Genomic DNA, 19206 nt, shown 5'->3' with positions numbered 1-19206 from the left:
ATAATTTTGTGTTTTTATATTTATATTTTAGTATTTTATCCTTATAAATAAATGTAGCTGTATATTTTTTGGTTGTTTACGCTGTTCTTCGATTCGACAAGTGAAAGATTAATCCGTCACGAATTTGAGCTTTATTTAAGGGTTTAATGCAGGCCAATCAATTGCTACATGTATAGAGTGGAATTCAAACCTCCAACAGTTTAAGCCAATGAGTGAGTTGACCACTTGGCCAGCATAATTTAATTTACAAAAATATTTGGTAACCAAAGAAAATCAAGTAAAAGTAGTCATAACTTGCCTTATTTAGCATTCATTAATTGTTGCAACAATTAATTAATACTAAATAAGACAAATTCTGACCGTTTCTTTGATTTAAATGCAGCTGTATATACTAAAGTAACAATAACCACACTAATATAAGAATGAGGAAAAGAAAAAAGAGAAAAAGAATGAATAATAAAAAATGAAAATAGAAGAATGTATGTCTCACATGCAGGAAGCTGCTTTAAATTGTAATAGGCATTAGCCAATGGCAGTACAAAATAAAACTGCCAGCGTGCTTGCTGCTGCCAGAGTCGGCGTGATCAATTCTGGCTAATATAATATATAATTACTTTTAATTTAAATAAGATATTCTTTTTTTTACACTGAATATCCAGGTTTTACACATCACTTTGGAAAGAACATTATTAGTTCTGAGTTGTGACACATAGCACGTAGGTAAACTCAATGGATCCTGCTGGGGATGGACTTTGACTTCTTATTTTTGAATTTCTGTCTCTTCTTATTAACGTCTAATTAATCTACTTGTTATTCACATCACAAAATGTCCCTAACCCTAATAAATAGTTCTAAATTAGCCTACTCTTTTTGTGTGTCATAATTCTAATAGTTTTAAATTAGTCAATATCTAAATATTTTTTGTTTTTTACACATATGTTCCGCGAATTTTTTAATTTTAATATGGAGAGTAGGTTGGTGTATAGCAGAGTTACGAAGGTATATGATGTTTCACCAGGGTATGAGGACTGCGCAAGACAAATCGAACCGTCCGATTGGAGGTACTGAAAACCCTATGTCCGATTTGTGTATTGGCAGAAAATCTTAGGTCCGATTTCAGTATTCACGAAATTCTGCTTCACACAAATCGGATGGTCCAATTTGTGTGTCCCTCTCTCTCTGCAGTAAAATTGGACGGTCCGATTTCTTCCCACTAAAACAAAAAATTAAACGCCGTCACAACCGTGTATATCTTCTCAATACTCCATAACTCAGTATAACTCACACATGTCAACCTCATAACAAAAAAAATTAGCCATGTTCGGCTACTCACGACAAAAAATTATAAATTTATTAAATTTTAAAGATAAAAATATTTAATTTTTTTAATTATATTTGCAAAAACTCTTCTTAAAAAAGATATATCTAATTATTTTTATTATTTTTTAAATATTTTTATTAACAATATAATTTGTGTATATATTTTGATAATTTTTCCTATACAATAATATGAAATTAGGCTGTGAATCTAAGATAAAGAGTAATGGGATTGAAGTTGAATAAATGAAAGAAAGAGAAGAATTAATTGTTTGTATGGAATATAGGGGGTATAGGGATATAATATGTTCACCTAAAGAAGTGACAAAGTGGCAGTTCGATGTTGTCTAAATAAGAGAAACCGCGTGGTCTGCCCCCCTGTCTCTGCTGATATGGGCGGCGCAACCCTTCTTCACTACTTCATTATTTTCTTCCAAATTTTTCTATGCATTGGAAATCACAAGAAAGTAAAAAGCTACTAACACATACATCGTTCCATGCATGTCTTAACTCATCATATATTCCATCAACCCTCTCTCAATGCTAAATATATATAGGGGTGTCTCCTCTTCAAACCTTGCTCTATCTAATTTGTTGCTTTCCAAAAAGAAGAGAAAGACATGCTCTATCTTTTTATTATACTAATAGTCAAAAGAAAAAGAGTCAATCGTCAACAAATTTTTCTACCCCTATATATGTAGGCATTGCATGACTTTAGCATATGAGTGTATGTAAGGTTGCGTTTGTTTATAAGAATGGGACACTAAGATATGGATATAGAGACATAAAGTCGTGTTTGACAGATGAGATATGAATAAAGATATTGTGTTCAAAGATACTAAATTAGTATATTTTGTGTAATGATAGAAAGGTCATTGAGACACTAAGAAAAGACACAACTTATTTTTTGTTTTTGTTTTTTTTTTTTTGTTAATTTTTCATAATTATATTTTTTTATTATTATATTTTTTATGAACTTTTTTGAATAAAAAAAATGAGAATAAATTAGATTTCTATAATTTATTGTACTTTATTATCAAACAGAATACAAGAATACTAAATTTTATGTCTCTATCTTTTATGCCTTGTTCTCATGTCTTATCTTATCCTATTTTTAGAAATAAACACAGCCTAAATGTCTAGATATATTTTTGAATATCCAGTTAAATAAATATGGTGTAGATTTATGTGATAGTAACGCTATGTTTAATTATTATTTAATTATATTACGTGTATATTAAAAATTAATTATTTATATAAAAATATATTAAACATATATAAATAATATATAAATATACATAAATACATCATGATTAAATTTTAGTATGTACAAAATATTTTGTAATTATGTATGTCCAAATGCATGTTGAAACTTAAAACACAAGTGATTACTCTATTAATGTTAGCTTTACTATATTGACATGTGCTCGCCATTTGAAAAAAGTACAAAATTTAATTTATAAAGCTATTCTATGCAATTTTACATAAAACTAGAATAGACCAACAATAACGATAGTAAAAAAGTATTATTTTTTCATTGGATTGTAAAATGAAAATGACTTTGAATTGTAACGCTCACATATAAAAGAGGAATTGAGTCCTCTATATTTTTTTTGTGCATGACGACATTGTTCACAAGTAAGGCTGAGTTTGGTAAAGCTTTTTCAAGAGGTGCTTGTGCTTTTTAAAAGCACAAGCACGTTATTTTGCGTTTGGTAAATTAAAAAGTCCAAGTGCTTGTGCTTACGGCTTTTAAAAGTTTGGGGTGCTTTTGAAAGCACCTAAGAGGGAGCTTTTTAAAGCTGGCTTATGCTTACCAATTTTTTTTCATTTTTCCGCACATATTTCTCGCTATTATATTGCCATTGAAATCCTCATATATTTCTAACTTCTCATCCTAACCTTCACAAATTCTAACACAATCTTCATATATTTTTTATTTTTCAACCTAATCTTCATATATTTTTTATTTTTTATTTTTAGTGATGATATTTAGGATAAAATAAATTTTTATGATACTTATATAAAATTTTAAAGTTAAAAAATAAAAGAATTTATTTATTATATTTATGTTTATTATGAATTTTTTATTTTAACATTATTTTATTTTAAAATATTATATAAATTTTTAAAAAATTTGAAACAAATTTATTTTTTGTTATAAACATGTTTATTATAATTTTTTCAACTTTTAAAAGCTGTTTTACCAAACATAATTGTGGTGCTTGTACTTATTAAAAGCCATTTTTAATTTGATTTTACCAAACGCAAGTGCTGCAGCTTTTAAAAAGCTATCTTTTAAAAGACAGCTTTCATAAGCTACTTTTAAAAAGCAAAAGCTTTACCAAACTCAGCCTAAAAGTGGAGCTTTTTTTTTTTTGGGGTAACAAAAAGTGGAGCTATTTTGTACTTACGCACTATTGTTTTGGGTGGACTATTTATGCAATCTAAGCGGGCCAATTCACATCGCAATTTAAATGGGCCCAATGAATAGGATAATACCAACCAAAAACAGTTATGGGCTGATGATTTGTAGGCCCAACAATAAACAAGTTCGGAAACTTCCTTTCGTTTTTGTTTTCACATGGCAACACAGTTGAATTTAGCCCATCATAGTATTACAAATTTCATAGGACCAAAAAAAAAAAAAAACAACACATTTCTCAATTAAGAAAGATTTAGCTCATTTAAAATATAAATTACATTTAATTGAATAAAATTTAGATTACAAGAATAATAATTCACATCTTATATCTTAATCTTAGTGGACTTTTTTTTGTATGACTATCTTAGTAAATATTTGAAAACATTTATTTAGCGCAAATTTAAATTTTTAATTCTCATTTCAAAATGTGAATACTTGATATTCTCATATCAAGTGAACAAAAATTGACAAAAAAATTTATATTATGTTTTAGTTTTTATTGTTAAAAAAAACTCTTTTTTTATTCTTAAAGATATTTAAAAAATCCAAACAATTTATAATACAATATAAACAAATATTTAATACGAAAATGCTAATATCCAAATATAATATATTAAAAAACACAATTTTTTAGAATATATTTTTTAATCTAGTAACAGTCTTCCAAATTAAATTTCAAACCACAATAGTTAATCTACTAAAAAAAAGTCAAATATGTCAATAAGTTATAGTTTAAATGGCATAATCTTTCCATACTCATTTAAGAGTTTGCGTGTTTGAGAAATAAATAAAAAAAAGTCAAATATTTATATCGTTGACCAAAAAACAAAGTTAATAATAACTAACCTGGTGGAATACGTTATGAATATTTTTGGAAAGCTAGTCAGATTCTGAGATTCAAGAAGATTCGACAGTTATCTAGAACGAAGAGATATTATTGGCCACCCAGAACGTGTTTATTTTATTTAACTTAAAATATTTTATATTTTAATAAGCCACGTCAGCAAAGACATAACCCAGCTTCTATTCCTTTCTTTCTTCTTCTTCTTCGTTTTTCTCAGAGAAACCTCAAACTCTCCCGAAACTTCTCGAAACTTTTCACATTCTCCAATATAAATTCCTCCATAACCTTAAACCTTAAAATCATCACACTAAAAAAACAAACACACAAAAAAGAAAAAAGATATCTAAATTCAACTTCGCATCAAATCAGAAGCACACGAAGAATGATGAACATGAAGAACATCATCAACAACAACAACGTAGTACCCTCGTATAGACAGAGGACACCCTCTAAGGTTAGAACTATTCCCATTCACTTCGTGGGTTCAGAACGTAGTAGAGAGAACTCTGCCATCAAGATCCAGAAGGTTCTGAGAGGGTTTTTTGTGAGGAATGCGTTGAAGAGGATCATGGGGTTACGTGTTGAGTTGCAGAGTGTTGAGGCTAGGGTTTATGCTTCAATGGAGGTGATTAAGAGGGACCAGAGGGAGAGAGTGAGGCTCAGCGAGACCATCATGAACTTGCTTTTGAAGCTTGATTCGGTTAGGGTGCTGAGTTCTTGGTATGGGGTTAGGGAATGTAGGAAGAGTGTGATTAAGAAGGCTATTGCATTGCAAGAGATGGTTGAATCAGAATCTGCTTGTGTTGTTGAAGAAAATGATGCTATGGTGCAGGAAGAGGAGAAGGTGGTTGAAGTTTCTGAAGAGAAAGAGGAGGAGAAGATGGAGGTTATGGATGATGATTCTGGAGCAGATATTAAGTGTGTTTCAGAATCATGCATGAATTCTTCTGTAGAAGAGAAAGAAGAGGAGAAAATGGAAGATTCTGGAGTTGATATTCAATGTGTTTCAGAATCATACAAGATAGAAGAGAAAGAGGAGGGTGATGGGGAGAGAGAAGAGAGTGTAGGAACAAGTTTGGTTGAGGAGAATGAGAATAATTGTGTGGTGAAGAATGAAGAAGAGGAGGAGGAGGAGGAGGAGGAGGAAGAGGAAGAAGGGAATGGTGATGAAGAAAGAAGAGAAGGGAAGCATAGGGAGATGTTGGAGAAGATGATGGAGGATAATGAGAGAATGATGAAGATGATGGCCAAGTTATGTGAGAGGAATGAGATGCAGACTCAGCTTCTTACTTCTCTGTCTAAGAGAGTGGAGCAACTTGAAAGAGCATTTGCTTGTGACAAGATGAGGAGGAACAAGAGAAGAAATTGTAGTGATGCCAAACACAAACAAAATATGAACAAATAATGCTTCCATCTTAGTCAATTGGGAACCTCTTACTATTTCTTTTGTTTTTTAATTAATTTGTTTGGTCTTTGAAGTTTCATTTTTTCTGCAAATCTAATGTAATACTCCTTTCTTATTGATGTTCTACAATGAAGTGGCTTCCCAATGAGTTTTGGAAATATGTTGCCTCTCAATTCTTCTGAATCTCTCCTGGTTCTATAATGTTAGTACTTTTGGCGTGTACAACTTGCAATTCACTATTTTCTTGTGTGATTAAATTTTGGGTGACTATTTTTCGTAACAATTTAGTCAAATATATCAAATCAATCTATCGATTTTCACTTATAATCTTCGTATAAAGACGGCAACTATGATTACTTAAACTAACAATTTTGAAGCTTTTGGATTTTCAGCAAATAAATTTTGCAGAACACCATTGAACCTTATTACAAGTTAGCATACATAGTATTCAGAATAGGACTAGGTGATGATTAAGGAGGACATATGCTTGAATTGTTACAATTGTATATATTACATTCAACACAGAATTGTATATATTAAACTCCAAACCAGATGAAAAATTTTGCCAAGAAGCAACAATACTTTTCTATTATTCCAAGTTTTAAGATGCTGAGTGGCTTTGAAACAGTTGTGTGGCTGTTTTCCCCATGATCCACTCCAAATCAGATGGAGAAAGAGATGCCTTATTGGCAATTAGATTGACAGCTTCTTTGGCCTCTTTGTAACCACATTCAGGGACAACAAATGGAAAATCACTGCAGAAAGATGTGTGATTTGAGATTTGTCATATGATTTGGTTACATGAATAAAACCCCATCATGACTTTGCCAATCCTAGTTGGTGTTTTTTACAAAGTTCAATGGTTTTAAGGTAGTTTACCTGCCCCACATTACACGGTTAGCACCAAAGCTAGAGACAATTTGAGACAAGAGAGTTGACAAATCCAGATAAGGATGTTTCTCTCTTGAAACTCTGAAAAGGGCACTAAATTTCACATACATCTGTTCAAAATAAAAGGATTAGAAGATTCATTTCCAAAATCTTATATTGTCAATATTTAATTTCTTCTTATGTAAAAGGTTTGGGGATTATGTTCATGAAGAAACTATCAGGCACTTACTTGAGGGAATCTAGATAGATTTAAGAGCCTAGAAAAGATAAGCTGTTCTTGATCAGTTCTGCAATGTGATATTCACTAAATTCATAAATAAGATTCCATTTTCTCTGTCATTGCAAGAGTGATTATACTATATTAAATATCTCACAGTGGTGGTTTGCAGAAGGCCAAGTGATCAAGTATCACAATTGTTGAGGGAAATTCTGTGCACAGTTGTTCAATTTCTGAAATATGCAAATCAAGCCCCTGAAGTTGTTGAACCATAGTCTTTTAGTTTCATCAAATTAATCATTGGTCACAACTGGAAATACTTTTAGATTATAGTTTTGTGTCAATGATACAAGGAAATAGTGAAACACACCTTCATACACATGATGCTGACTGGTACTTTGAGTTCTCCAGCCTTTTGAAACATTGCTTTTCCAACTTCATTTGTCATCTATACTAACATCATTCAAATAAAAGAAAATTCATTCTTAGTTTTGATGCAATACAGCATATGATCTTAACATATTAACATCTTTTCTTTCTTGATCTGCATATTGATCTACTTTTCATTTCCCTTTCCTGCTTTACTTTATACTGCATGTTTGTGTGCGTGCGCGCGCGCCTATGCACTTATACATGTATGATTTCCTTAAAAGAAATAAAAAAGGGGTTGCCTACCTTCTTGCCAGATGGCCACAAATAAGGGTTAAACCGCACGACGCGATAACCATCCTACCATGAACAAAGAGAAAACTTCATTTGCTACGTCTGAATAAATAAAAGAAAAGAAAATAAACCATATGAATGATATAAAGAAGAAATATCCATTAGACCTTCAAAACAAGATCTTCAAACTGCTTAAGCCCACTGCCATCATCAGCTGGATTAGCAAGGCAGCACCCAACAAATTTGGTTGGATATTTCTTCAAAACACTGACCAATAAACAAGAATAAGTATATGGTAACAGCTATCAGATCAAGCATAGCTCAGAAATTCATGAAATCAAACATGTTGAACATAATATTTAAGAAAATGTTTGATCTTTGATTTTACCTTGTGACATAATTATGATCAAATTTATGATTAATTGGCTGCACAATGAGTGCACTATCTACTCCTGCTTCCTCCATACACTGAGCATCTCAGAATGTGTGCACAAACACAAATCCAGTCACCATCATCAGTTCCCATGTAACTAACATGAAGCAGTTACAAATTTCTTGAAATATCACCAACTATATAAACATGAAAAGAGAGATAACAGAAGAAATTAAATTGAAGCATATATATATATACCTGAAGTAAAAAATCAGCATGTCCTGCTAAAGTGGGCTCTTGTCCAGGATGGTAAGGGAATGTAGCAGCCTTCATTTCAAAGTTAACAATAAATAAATAAATAAAATAAAAAGTTTGCATGTAATATATAAAATCAGTGATACATGGTATGAACAAGTTTATCAAAAGATAGGGCAAAATTACATGACTTCTGCTGAAGTTCAGTGAAATTCAACTTGATTCCTTTCTATAAGTATGCATTAATTTCCTCTAAGATTTAAGAGTCACCAAAACATGTATGATGTTTATTTATTTTTCCTAATTATAAATTTAACAAAAACCTCATGAGGGGAAGCCCACACATGGAGATGAGAATCCAAGATGACTTTGGAAGCTGAAGCAGTTTCAGCTTCAGTTTCAGTGATTGATGCCATTCTGATTCTGAAGGGTAACCTTGGTTTCCTCGAATAATAACAATAATGTCTTGTTGGACATAAACCTGAAAGTGAAACCAGGGTGTTAAGCCTCAACAGTGCCACCATTTTCGTGTGCAAGTGCAATTTCTTATTTTATTATTATTTTTTAATTTCTTATTGTTATTGACTTATTGCTTTGTGCAGCTTCCAAAATATTGCCACGTGTATAGATAAAACTCTTAACCTTATTGCATGAATTCTTCAATGAGTTAAATAAATTAGGATACCGTTTGTTTTTGAGGTACTGTGAGAGAGAGAGATTGAGAGACTGAAATTTAGTATTGTATTTGTTGATTTAGAGATTGGTATTAAAATTTTTGTCTTTGTCTCCAAAATTTCAGTATTTTATAGTACCTCTAAGAAGTAGGAACACAGAGGACTAAAATTTTTAGAGATAGAAATTAAAACTTTAATAACATTTTATACATAAAATACTCTCATTTCAATTAATTAATTCTAATTTTACCTTTTGTACAAATTAAATTAGAGTTTTATTTTTGTTTTAATTTCTATCTCTCATTTTGCACCAAACAAAATATTAAAATTTATTTCAATCTCTGTCTCTTAGTCTCTGTCTCTCAGTTTCAGTCTTTCCGTTTCTGTCTCTCCATCAAATGTTACCTAATTGTAATAAAAATTAACTCTTTAGGTATAAAATATGTGTTAAAATATGATATATATATACAAAAAATAATCACTAAATTTCTGTACAAATATATATTATTAATTTATTTTTAATATGTATTCTGTATTTTAATATATAATTTATATAAATGACAATTTTTATGATTAATTTTTTAATATATATATAACATGATCGAAAATAATTAAAAAAAAAAAGAAAATGAGAGATTTATTAAATATGCTACAAATAAATATGCCTACTACATACACCAAGCTCTATAATCTGACAAATTGATTACAATTTTATACTAAAAAAGATCCAAAGAGATCAACCATAAATCATTACAATAACAAATTGAACAGAATCAATTTACTATTTCCTATTTTCTTTCTTTTTTTTCCCCCCAAGTGTACATAAAATACTCACCAGAAAAGTGAATATCACACACACACACACACACACCTCTTATGAAATTACAACATATAATAATATGAAATAGTTCAAGAAAAAGACCCCATAAAGCTTTTGCAGAAGAACTTGACAGACCTCATTTTAAAAAGATTAGACAAAGAAAATCTTCCACTCTCTTGGGGTGTTGTATCCTTTGATGATGAGAATACATTCATTACATTGTTATTGTTATCATTATTCTTGACATGAAGTATGGTGAAGCCAATTTCTTTTCTAACAGCTTCAATTGTTTCAGTCTTAACAGGAGCACCATATGCATCAGCAACATAGAACACATTCATGGCTTTACAATCTCTTGTTGTAACTTCAGCACGAATTACTGAAAATCCATTCTCTCTGAATATTCGAGTTACATCTGAGAGAAGCCCAACTCTATCTTCACAACAAAATTCTAGTTGTATGCCCTGTAATAATTAATCAAGTATTAATTAATTAATATGTATCAATTATAACAAACAGGTTATATTAGAAAATTTAGAATCCATTATAGTACTTCAGAAGTTCTTCTTTTAATAGCAGCTTCCAAGCAATGAATCACTCTTTGCCTTTCTGCTTCAGAGCTGATTGGATATCCATCTATATGCCTTATATAATATTCCTGTTACAAAGGAAGAAAAAAAACTACTAAAGTGAATGTTGGTAATTGGTATTGATCCGTTCGTTGCCTATAATTCGGCTAAGCAAAACTATAAATCGGAATCCGGTTAAAACTAAATACACATGTGCAGGAGTACGTGCTTTGCTCTCCTAACGAACTTATCCTATACAATCAAATAACTACGTGCCAACTCAGATGGCACAAGAATCTCTCCGCAAATCTCTCTAAAAAAGCTCACTAAAGAGCAGTTATCACATAATTAGACCCACTAAGTAACAACTCCACAATATCAGAGTAATCCTACCATAACAATTCTATAAATATATCCATTCCTGACATGAAAGAGGTACGTTATTCATTCTGAATAACTCATATTTATCTTCTACTTTTACTAACTTGAGCGTTGGAGTCCCTTTGCAGGTACCCAACGGCAAACACTAACAAAACATGCTATACCTCGGAGTCTATTTTCACACAGGAACAGGTATGATAGAATTAGCAGGGACAAAACTACTAAAAGTATTTATCAATTACATATAAATATGAATTCAGAAACCTGATATGCCTCTGGTCCTTCAGCAATGGCAGTTCCATGGTAAACAACATACTGCATATCAGTGAGAGTGCAAACAGCATCAAAGAGCAACTTTGGCCTATCAAGGCACCTCAAGTTCACAACCGTGTAAACTTTATCAGCACAATAATCAACAGTCACAATTGGTTTCTTCTTGTTACTCTCATCACTTGTTGATCCATTACAATCCTCATCACACGTGTCGTAATCTCGATTAGCATACATCATCTGGTGCAGCCTCCTTTCCTTGTGAGTTGATCCAACAGAGACAACAGCAGTGTTGGCATCAACACCACCACTCTTGTTTTCTATGTCCCCTCTAAGAACATAGAACAAGAGCTGCTTGATCTTTGCAAGATGTTCAGGATTGTTGATTGGCAACTTTGTTGCCTCATCAGTTATGTAAAGAACTGATGCCATTCTTGAATTGTGTGTCCATACTTCTGCTGCTAACACATTGCATTTAAGGTCTGCCAGGATGGCGAAAATCTCCGAGAGTAGTCCCGGCCGGTCTTTTCCGGTTAATTCGATTGTTGTGTGTTCTAAAACGGATTCAACTTCAACTCCAATGGATCTCCTAAGAGCTTGGAAACCAAAGGCTGCTGGACCAAGTGACTAAGATGAGTCAAGAGGGGAAACAAAGATATCAGTATATGACTTATGGTTTTAAATTGTGATTAGAGTTCTAAATAGTATACAGTTTATGCAGTCTAAAACTATTTAGCTAATTCAAGTATGAGAACTAATTACTAAAGTGGAAACTCATATGCAATTATCTTCATGTAAAGTTGTTAGTTGAGATCGTTAGATAATAATTTAGCCAAACATATCAAATCATCTAACGATTCTTAATTAACAACTTCATATGAAGACAACTACACATGAATTTTCACTGATTACTAATTAGTGCTTCTTGTATTGTTGGGTTCATTTTCAATATATTTGTGATCTAATATGATACAAATTGTTCATAAACAGAACCATATCCTTTTTCCCTTGTATCCCATTTCTCATTTTGTATAAAAGACAAAGATTAGGAGCTTAATGGTAGGACTAGGAGGTATTCAATGTATTGCATCCATGTTCCATGTTCCATGATGATGATGATGATGATACACACATATTATATGTACACCAAATATTAACTAACAATTAGTCAATATGTATCTTTTTCCAAAGATAGGAAGACTCAAATCCGCGATCTCTAGATGAGTATGGAGAGACTATGTCATTTGAGCTATAACTCGTCCACTATAGAAATATATATTTGATATCTAATCATTTTCTTTTAATTATATTATTGTAAACAAGTTTGATTATTTTAGTAGCTAATTATTTAGTTGTAAAAATATGCAAATCACAAAACATGTAACATATATTTGATAAAGGTCTTATAAAACACAATAGTATAGTTTTTGCTCATCATAAAAGAAAACCAATAAAATTAGATATTAACAAAATAAGAACAAAAAACTATAGATAAGCAAAATAAGAAAATAATTAGATGGGCTCACGGCCCAAGCCTGCCCAAACCCGAAACACCATCTTTTAACAGTTTGGTGGGTCAAGTGTGGCCCAGTTTTCTATCTCAACAAAAAAGTTGGTTATTCAAATGTACCTGTTGAATTCTGTCGGCTAAATTATCTTCAAGAAGCTTATTCCCATTTTGATCCGTACAATGAAACACTGGATTTTGCATAGTGGTAGTTGAAGCCCAAAAAAAAAGGACAAAAAATATATAAAAAAAAATTGGAGAGAATTTAGAAGCTTATTACCATCCATAAACCATTCTCCATCAGAGGAAATGTAAGCTCTATTTATAATGATGTTCATATCAATCAGAGTTTGAACCATCTTCAATAATATCCCACACCTATTTGCACCATCAACCTACAAAAAATTCAGAATTTCAATTAAATTCAGTGTTTTTTGATGACCCTTTTGCAATGCTAAAAGGATAAACCCAAAATTTTCAAACAAGCTTTCAAAATTTGAAACCTTTATCAATGTGGCTGTTTTGCTAGAACTGTTGTCCACAGTTACTCTGGAAAAAAAAAAAGAAGAAGAAAAGCTCAGATTAAAGAACAAGAATATAAACTAAGGAAAATCTTAAAACAATGGTGTTTTATTTTGACCTTGGAGGATTCATCCGAATGAGAAGCTTCTCAAATTCATCGTCCGTAGGCATAGAAAAGTACCGAAAATCCATTTTGGGGTATGGCTACGGAACAGAGCACAACAGAAGTACAGAACAGAACACAGTACGAGGTGTGTTGTGTTGTGATAACGATAACAGAGAGAGAGAGAGAGAGAGAGAGAGAGAGAGAGAGGTATACTGATATACTCTGTTTATTTTGTGTCTTTTTCTTTTTTTTTTCTTTGGTTTTGTGTGTGTATTTATATTTGCTGTTTGGCTTTTGAGATTATTATTTATATATTAGCAGAAATTATGAAAAAGTTCATATCATAATGAGTAATTATATGTATATAAAAAGACTATATATGTTGATAATTTTTTTATGATTTTTATTGGTTGATATTATAAAATAACTTTATAACATATTTGATTACATTTGATAATTAAATAAGAGTATTTAGTTGGATGATGAAGTGGTGGCTGTCTCCTAAGTAAATTTTATTATTATATTTATCTTAAATTGATGTGATGTTAAAAGAGAAAGTTATTAATTCAGTCAAATATTTGTTATGAGAATTAAGTTGAGTGGAATTCAAAATTTTTTTATTTCATTTTCTTGAAAAAAAATGAATAATAACACTATGGCAACAAAAAATAAAGGAAAGACTTGTAAAATGAATATGACGTTATGAATAGTCCAATGTGGCATTTAATATTTCTGTGGTATATTTGGTAAATTTCTAATAACATTTCTAGAAGAAAAAACTTAGGATGTGTGGTTGGAACCCAATTTCTCTAACATGTTTTTTGTCAAAAGATTATGAAACAACGTAGGATGAGTTGGCATACATTACAAATATATTAATGCAAATGCAAATATGGAATGGATATGATTTTCTCGTGTCCTTCTTAATCCTCTCGTGCCCTTGAATTCCTGTCACAACTCACAAGTAATTCATAATATTTGTAATGCATAAGAAGCATTACATAATATATGTAATTCATAATATCACATGTTATATTACTTATAATTATTTCACATTAGCGGTTATTTCTCAAATGAAAAATAACTTGCTATTAATTGTATGAAATAATTGTGTTTGCAAATCTACCAAAATTCTCTTGAAATGTAACACATTTTGAAGTTGTCTATAAGAGGAGATTCAAAACTAATTAATTAGTTGTTGTATATAAACCAAAAGGACAAATAGTGAATTATACTATTGAACAAATATTATAATATGCCATAAGATATTAGTTTGGTTGAACATTATTTGTTCTCTAATATTATTATATTAAGTAGATTTTTATAATGAGTTTGATTTTAGTACGTTATAAACATGTTATTTTTATTTAAAAGCGTTACTATTTCTTTTAAACTGTTATTTTCTCTCATAAATCACGCTTTTAAAATGTAGTTAAACAAATATTCTGATAAAAAAATATTTTTGACATCTTTACTAAAGTAGGCACCTACATTAAATAGCTAAAATTGATTGGGAACTACATCTGCATGAAACATCTTTGAACTCCTATTTCTTGCACCCTAAAAAACAGATAATAAAAAAAAAAAGAATTTAAAATCTAAACGTTTTATTCTTCTGCTTTGATGCTTTACATGAATTCATGTATGCCTCAAACCTATCTTCTAGGGAAGCAACAATGATAATAATAGTATGAGACAAGCTGCACTTCAAGAAGAAACCACAAACCAGACATTTGCATTATAGCTAACATCCGAGGCTGATCGCGACTGCGACAGACGAAAAAAATGTCACGATCATTGATCCATGTCTATCCCAAGGTCACCCCACCGGACATTGTATCGGGCGGCAAGATAGTGAGCGCCAACCGGACCCCGACTACCATAAGGATAGTACTCTGGAACTACCCGTTTCTCTTCTAGCTCCTTCAATACAGGTGTAAAGAGTGACCATGCAGCATCGAGCTCATCGCTGCGTATAAAGAGTCTTCTTTCTCCTTCGATGGCATCCAGAAGTAGCCTCTCATATGCATCTGGAATCTCCTTCGAATATCTGAAATAAATAAAAAGAAAAGGTCGGCTTAAATGATCAAAGAAAATGACCATTACAAATAGAGTCTGAATTTTCACAAGTGAGGCAACAAATAAGTTGGAAATCATAGAATCATGAATAGTGTGTAAAACATTAATGTTGACATTAGATCAATGTGACATTAAAATTTTTCCATGACAATGTAAGATGGTAACATTAATAAGGTGTCCAGGTATAATATAAACACGGATGAACTTCAGGGGTCACAAACTAATTTTTTTTTTCAAGTAAAAAGAAAATACCTTGCTGCATAGTGCAGATTCAGATGACTGCGGTCCAATTTCATTCCTAGACCTGGAACTTTGTTGTTGATCTTCAAATAAATAGCTTCATCAGGCTGTACTCTTATAACAAGTTCATTCGTGGCCCGATCAAGATCAGTCCCAAAAGTCCGATTGTACAAGTTGCCTGGCACATGCCTGAACTGTACCCGTATCTCAGCTCTGAACCCAAGACAAAAAATTACTTAAATATTTTTAAAGAAAAAAAAATATAATCAAAGAATAGAGGTGGCATCGAACAAACACAAGATCTATTTCTTCCACTAACCCCTTTTTGTGTAATGCTTTCCCAGCCTTCATCAGAAAAGGCACTCCGTCCCATCTTGCGTTATCTATGAAAAGGGCAGCTGCAGCAAATGTTGGAGTTAAGCTGTCCTTCGGTACAGTTTTGTCATCCGTGTATGCTGGATATGTAACACCTCCTTTGGTGTGACTCTTGTACTGCCCTATAACCATAGTCCCAAGTTCCAATGGTCTCATTGAACGAAGAACTTTAACCTGACATCCATTAACCAGTTGAAACACTGGTGATGAGAAAATTTAACATTGTTTTAAACAACTCAAAGCAAGATGTATAACGATGAGACCTTTTCATTTCTAATATCCTCTGCATCCAAACTAACAGGGGTTTCCATTGCAAAGAGGGCTAGTATTTGAAGTAAGTGATTCTGCATAATATCTCTTATGATACCATAATTGTCAAAGTACCTGCACAGATAAGTAAACAAATGAGAATCCCTTCTATAGATTAGAAAGTGTGAATGAAGCTAAGGAAGAAACAATACCCTCCACGCCCTTCAGTGCCAAAATCTTCTGAGAATATGAACTGTACATTTCTTATGTACTGCCTTGACCATAATGGTTCAAAAATGAGATTTGAAAATCTGAGAACAGATAGATTTTCCACAAGCTCTTTCCCCAGGTAGTGGTCAATCCTGTATATGATTCTCCATGATTTTAAGTAGTGAAACTTACAGTCTGTAAAGTAGTAGATTACATAATCGGTTTAGGTAGAAAACCTGAAAATTTGATCCTCACGAAGATACTGCTTGAGCGATTTTGTTAAAGCAGCTGAAGATTCTGAATCTCGACCAAAAGGCTTCTCAACAATGACTCTTGTCCAACCATTACCAGAAGATGCTGATGAACTGGCACATTTTACAGCATCTATGAATATGTTTGGAGGAATTGATAGATAGAACAGGCGATTAGAAGCTTTCCCATTCTACAAAAGCAAAAACCAGATGGCTAAATTAAGATCAGAAAGAAAAGCTTAGAAGAGCATACATAGAATGCAAAGAAAAGGATAAGTTCATGCATCCTTCATATGTTGATCTTGAGTTCTTGACACAAATTAAAATGATGCGCCATAATTAAAATTACCTCATGTTCCTTAAGCTTCTTGTCCAGCGCTGCAAAGTTTTCCTGAGAGTCATACTGACCAGAATGGTAGAAGCATCTCTTAAGAAACTCATCCATCTTTTCACCGCAGTTCTCTCTGAAAATCAATAGAATAAATTTTCATACATTAAACATGTTTCTTAAGCATGACAAATAAGGAAATTAAGTTAAATAATACCAGCGTAAATGACTATAAACAATTGGTAGGTATAATGTCTACCTCTTATCAATTCTACAAGTGAGAGTCTTGCTAACCATGGTTCTCAGTTCAGCATCAGTCATCTTACTTCGAGCATAACCAAAGATGGTGAAGTGCTATCATAACCATAAATCGAACATTTACTTCTCAACCATGCAAATAGAACCAAATATTTCAAAAACTACGTCAGAAGCCATGATAAAAAAAATTCCAACCTTAGGAAGACAATCCTCATAGTAAAGTGCAAAGAGGGCCGGAAATATCTTCTTCTTAGCAAGGTCTCCAGAGGCTCCAACGACAGTAATACTAACAGACTCGTTCCCATTGTTGTAAGAGCTGGCTTCAGCTCGAGACTCCTCCGCCGAGGTAAATGACAATAATTCAGAATTCAAAAGCTTCTGAGTAGTGTCAATATCAACAGGGACTGCGGCAGCTGTGGCAGCACCTACATTCATGTGCTATTTGCATATTAAGACTAAGGATTCTCCAAACCACATAACACAACTAAAATCACAAATTCCCAACCTATCATGTATCATCTCATGAAATTGTTGCTATTAGTATTTCGTCTAAGTTTCTTAGAATCATTGCATTACCGTGTTCAATTTGGATATGAATACACACTCCTAACTTAACCATCTAGGTTAAAAACGTAACTTCAGGGGAGAAAACTAATTAAGTAAATAAACATTCAGCTAAGAGAGATCATGAAAAGCGTTGTGGCATGCTGAAAAAAGAAACAAACAGCAAAGATTCGAAATCGGAATCAACAAACAAAAGGGTATCAGAAAATGACAAACTTTCAAGAATACAAGCTAAGTCAAAGGAAATTGCAGTAGATAGCGTCAAAACCGATGAGGAACGAACCATCGCTTTGTTGTGGCTGGTGGGTGTGAACGGCAACCTCGTTGGAATCTGACTGAGATTTCAGGGACACCTTAGCTGCAAGGAACCGCTTCGATGCGGAAGACGACAGGGTCACGTGCTGCGGCACGTGACCGAGCTTAGACGATGGCGAAGAAACAGGTTGCAGCGAAGGGTATGAGCGGCAATGCGTCGAACAGATGGTAGCCATGAAATAGCGTTGAGCTGTTGCGTGCTTTCGAAGAAGTGTTTGTGTTTGCGTCAAAGGTTAAGAGAGAGAGAGAGAGTTAATAAGAAGGCTTCGGAGAAAACGAGGGACACCGAAGGAGGGGAAAGTGTGTGAGGGAAGGGGTTAAGGATTAAGGAAGGTTAAGATTAAGGTTAAGGCCCTTGAGATCTCCGAAAGGGTGCTTTCAGCGTTGTCCCTTTTGCAGAGTTGGAAGAGAACAATGCGCTTTTTTGTTCCTCTGATTCGGTAGTTAGGTTGGCCCAAACCAAAAGGAGCCACCATAAATAGATGTTTTTAATTTTTATTGAGGTTTGCAATTTGCTATCTCTACCACCCTTCAAAGATCAAACATCAATTTGATTTGTCAATGGTCTCAACTTTTGTGATTTTGTTGACCCTGAACTTTTCTTCAAGTGATTTCTGGTCAATTAGAAAAAAAAAAAAAAGTGTTATGTATTACATAGGTTGGTTTTGCCCCCCCCCCCCCCTTTTTTTTTTATCTTTTATGTAGTTATATATTTGTTTTATGCTTGTTATTATCATCTAATAGTATTATATTTACACTAGTTTAGGAGTTAACTGCATGGCATAATTTTGTTTAGACTATTATCTAATTATATATTGTCATATTAGCGACTATAGTTGACTATCTTGTCTTATTTAGAATGGATTGGTTTAATTTAAACTTTTCACCTATTATTTGTTGTTTTTATCAAAAACTTAAATTGCATCAATTAGCTATGAAGCCATCAACTTTTGTTTTCATTCAGGTACGCCAACATTACTATTTATTTGTGTAGTCCTTTTCGCAGGTTTATATGTACAATTGACAATAGTGCACTATTCGGGAGAAAAAAGAATTAAGGCTTTTATGGTATTGAGTTGTACCACAATATTTTGTTCT

The 19206-nt window shown here is 32.4% G+C and overlaps 4 protein-coding genes across 9 annotated transcripts; 1 reads left to right on the top strand and 3 right to left on the bottom strand.

Annotated features, from left to right (window-relative positions):
• The first annotated feature begins 4685 nt into the window (after positions 1-4685).
• Positions 4686-6149, top strand: LOC140178498 (uncharacterized). Its single transcript, XM_072215618.1, has one exon. The coding sequence runs from the start codon at positions 4969-4971 to the stop codon at positions 5989-5991; it is 1023 nt and encodes a 340-aa protein (XP_072071719.1). The 5' UTR covers positions 4686-4968; the 3' UTR covers positions 5992-6149.
• Positions 6150-6376: 227 nt separating this feature from the next.
• On the bottom strand, positions 6377-9035 carry LOC112798126 (uncharacterized). Its single transcript, XM_025841309.3, has 10 exons — positions 8714-9035; positions 8394-8462; positions 8151-8230; positions 7930-8029; positions 7775-7828; positions 7470-7547; positions 7257-7354; positions 7112-7169; positions 6871-6992; positions 6377-6746 (listed from the first exon to the last, which is right to left on the bottom strand). The coding sequence occupies exons 1-10, from the start codon at positions 8912-8914 to the stop codon at positions 6593-6595; spliced, it is 1014 nt and encodes a 337-aa protein (XP_025697094.1). The 5' UTR covers positions 8915-9035; the 3' UTR covers positions 6377-6592.
• A 721-nt stretch (positions 9036-9756) lies between these two features.
• On the bottom strand, positions 9757-13488 carry LOC112798125 (ACT domain-containing protein ACR4-like). Of its 4 annotated transcripts, XM_025841306.3 has the most exons (7): positions 13252-13488; positions 13115-13160; positions 12892-13006; positions 12735-12802; positions 11099-11731; positions 10438-10542; positions 9757-10348 (listed from the first exon to the last, which is right to left on the bottom strand). In XM_025841306.3, exons 1-7 carry the CDS (start codon positions 13323-13325, stop codon positions 9974-9976), a joined length of 1416 nt encoding a protein of 471 aa, XP_025697091.1. In that variant the 5' UTR covers positions 13326-13488; the 3' UTR covers positions 9757-9973. The 4 variants fall into 4 exon arrangements, with proteins under 4 accessions (XP_025697091.1, XP_025697093.1, XP_025697092.1 ...); XM_025841308.3 differs by lacking the exon at positions 12735-12802 and having other exon boundaries at positions 11099-11715; XM_025841307.3 differs by lacking the exon at positions 12735-12802 and having other exon boundaries at positions 11099-11718; positions 13252-13487.
• A 1221-nt stretch (positions 13489-14709) lies between these two features.
• LOC112798123 (glucose-6-phosphate 1-dehydrogenase 2, chloroplastic-like) lies at positions 14710-18784 on the bottom strand. Of its 3 annotated transcripts, none has more exons than XM_072215616.1 (10): positions 18077-18784; positions 17425-17936; positions 17231-17325; positions 16993-17107; positions 16629-16834; positions 16395-16544; positions 16197-16317; positions 15878-16107; positions 15571-15771; positions 14710-15289 (listed from the first exon to the last, which is right to left on the bottom strand). In XM_072215616.1, exons 2-10 carry the CDS (start codon positions 17662-17664, stop codon positions 15034-15036), a joined length of 1614 nt encoding a protein of 537 aa, XP_072071717.1. In that variant the 5' UTR covers positions 17665-17936; positions 18077-18784; the 3' UTR covers positions 14710-15033. The 3 variants fall into 3 exon arrangements, with proteins under 3 accessions (XP_072071717.1, XP_025697089.1, XP_025697090.1); XM_025841304.3 differs by having other exon boundaries at positions 17425-17654; XM_025841305.3 differs by having other exon boundaries at positions 17425-17667; positions 18077-18550.
• Positions 18785-19206: the final 422 nt, after the last annotated feature.

The sequence above is a fragment of the Arachis hypogaea genome, chromosome 14, assembly GCF_003086295.3.
Source record: "Arachis hypogaea cultivar Tifrunner chromosome 14, arahy.Tifrunner.gnm2.J5K5, whole genome shotgun sequence".
NCBI lineage: Eukaryota > Viridiplantae > Streptophyta > Magnoliopsida > Fabales > Fabaceae > Arachis > Arachis hypogaea.
The sequence above is the reverse complement of the archived record's forward strand: the minus strand, read 5'-3'. Positions and strand labels throughout refer to the sequence as shown.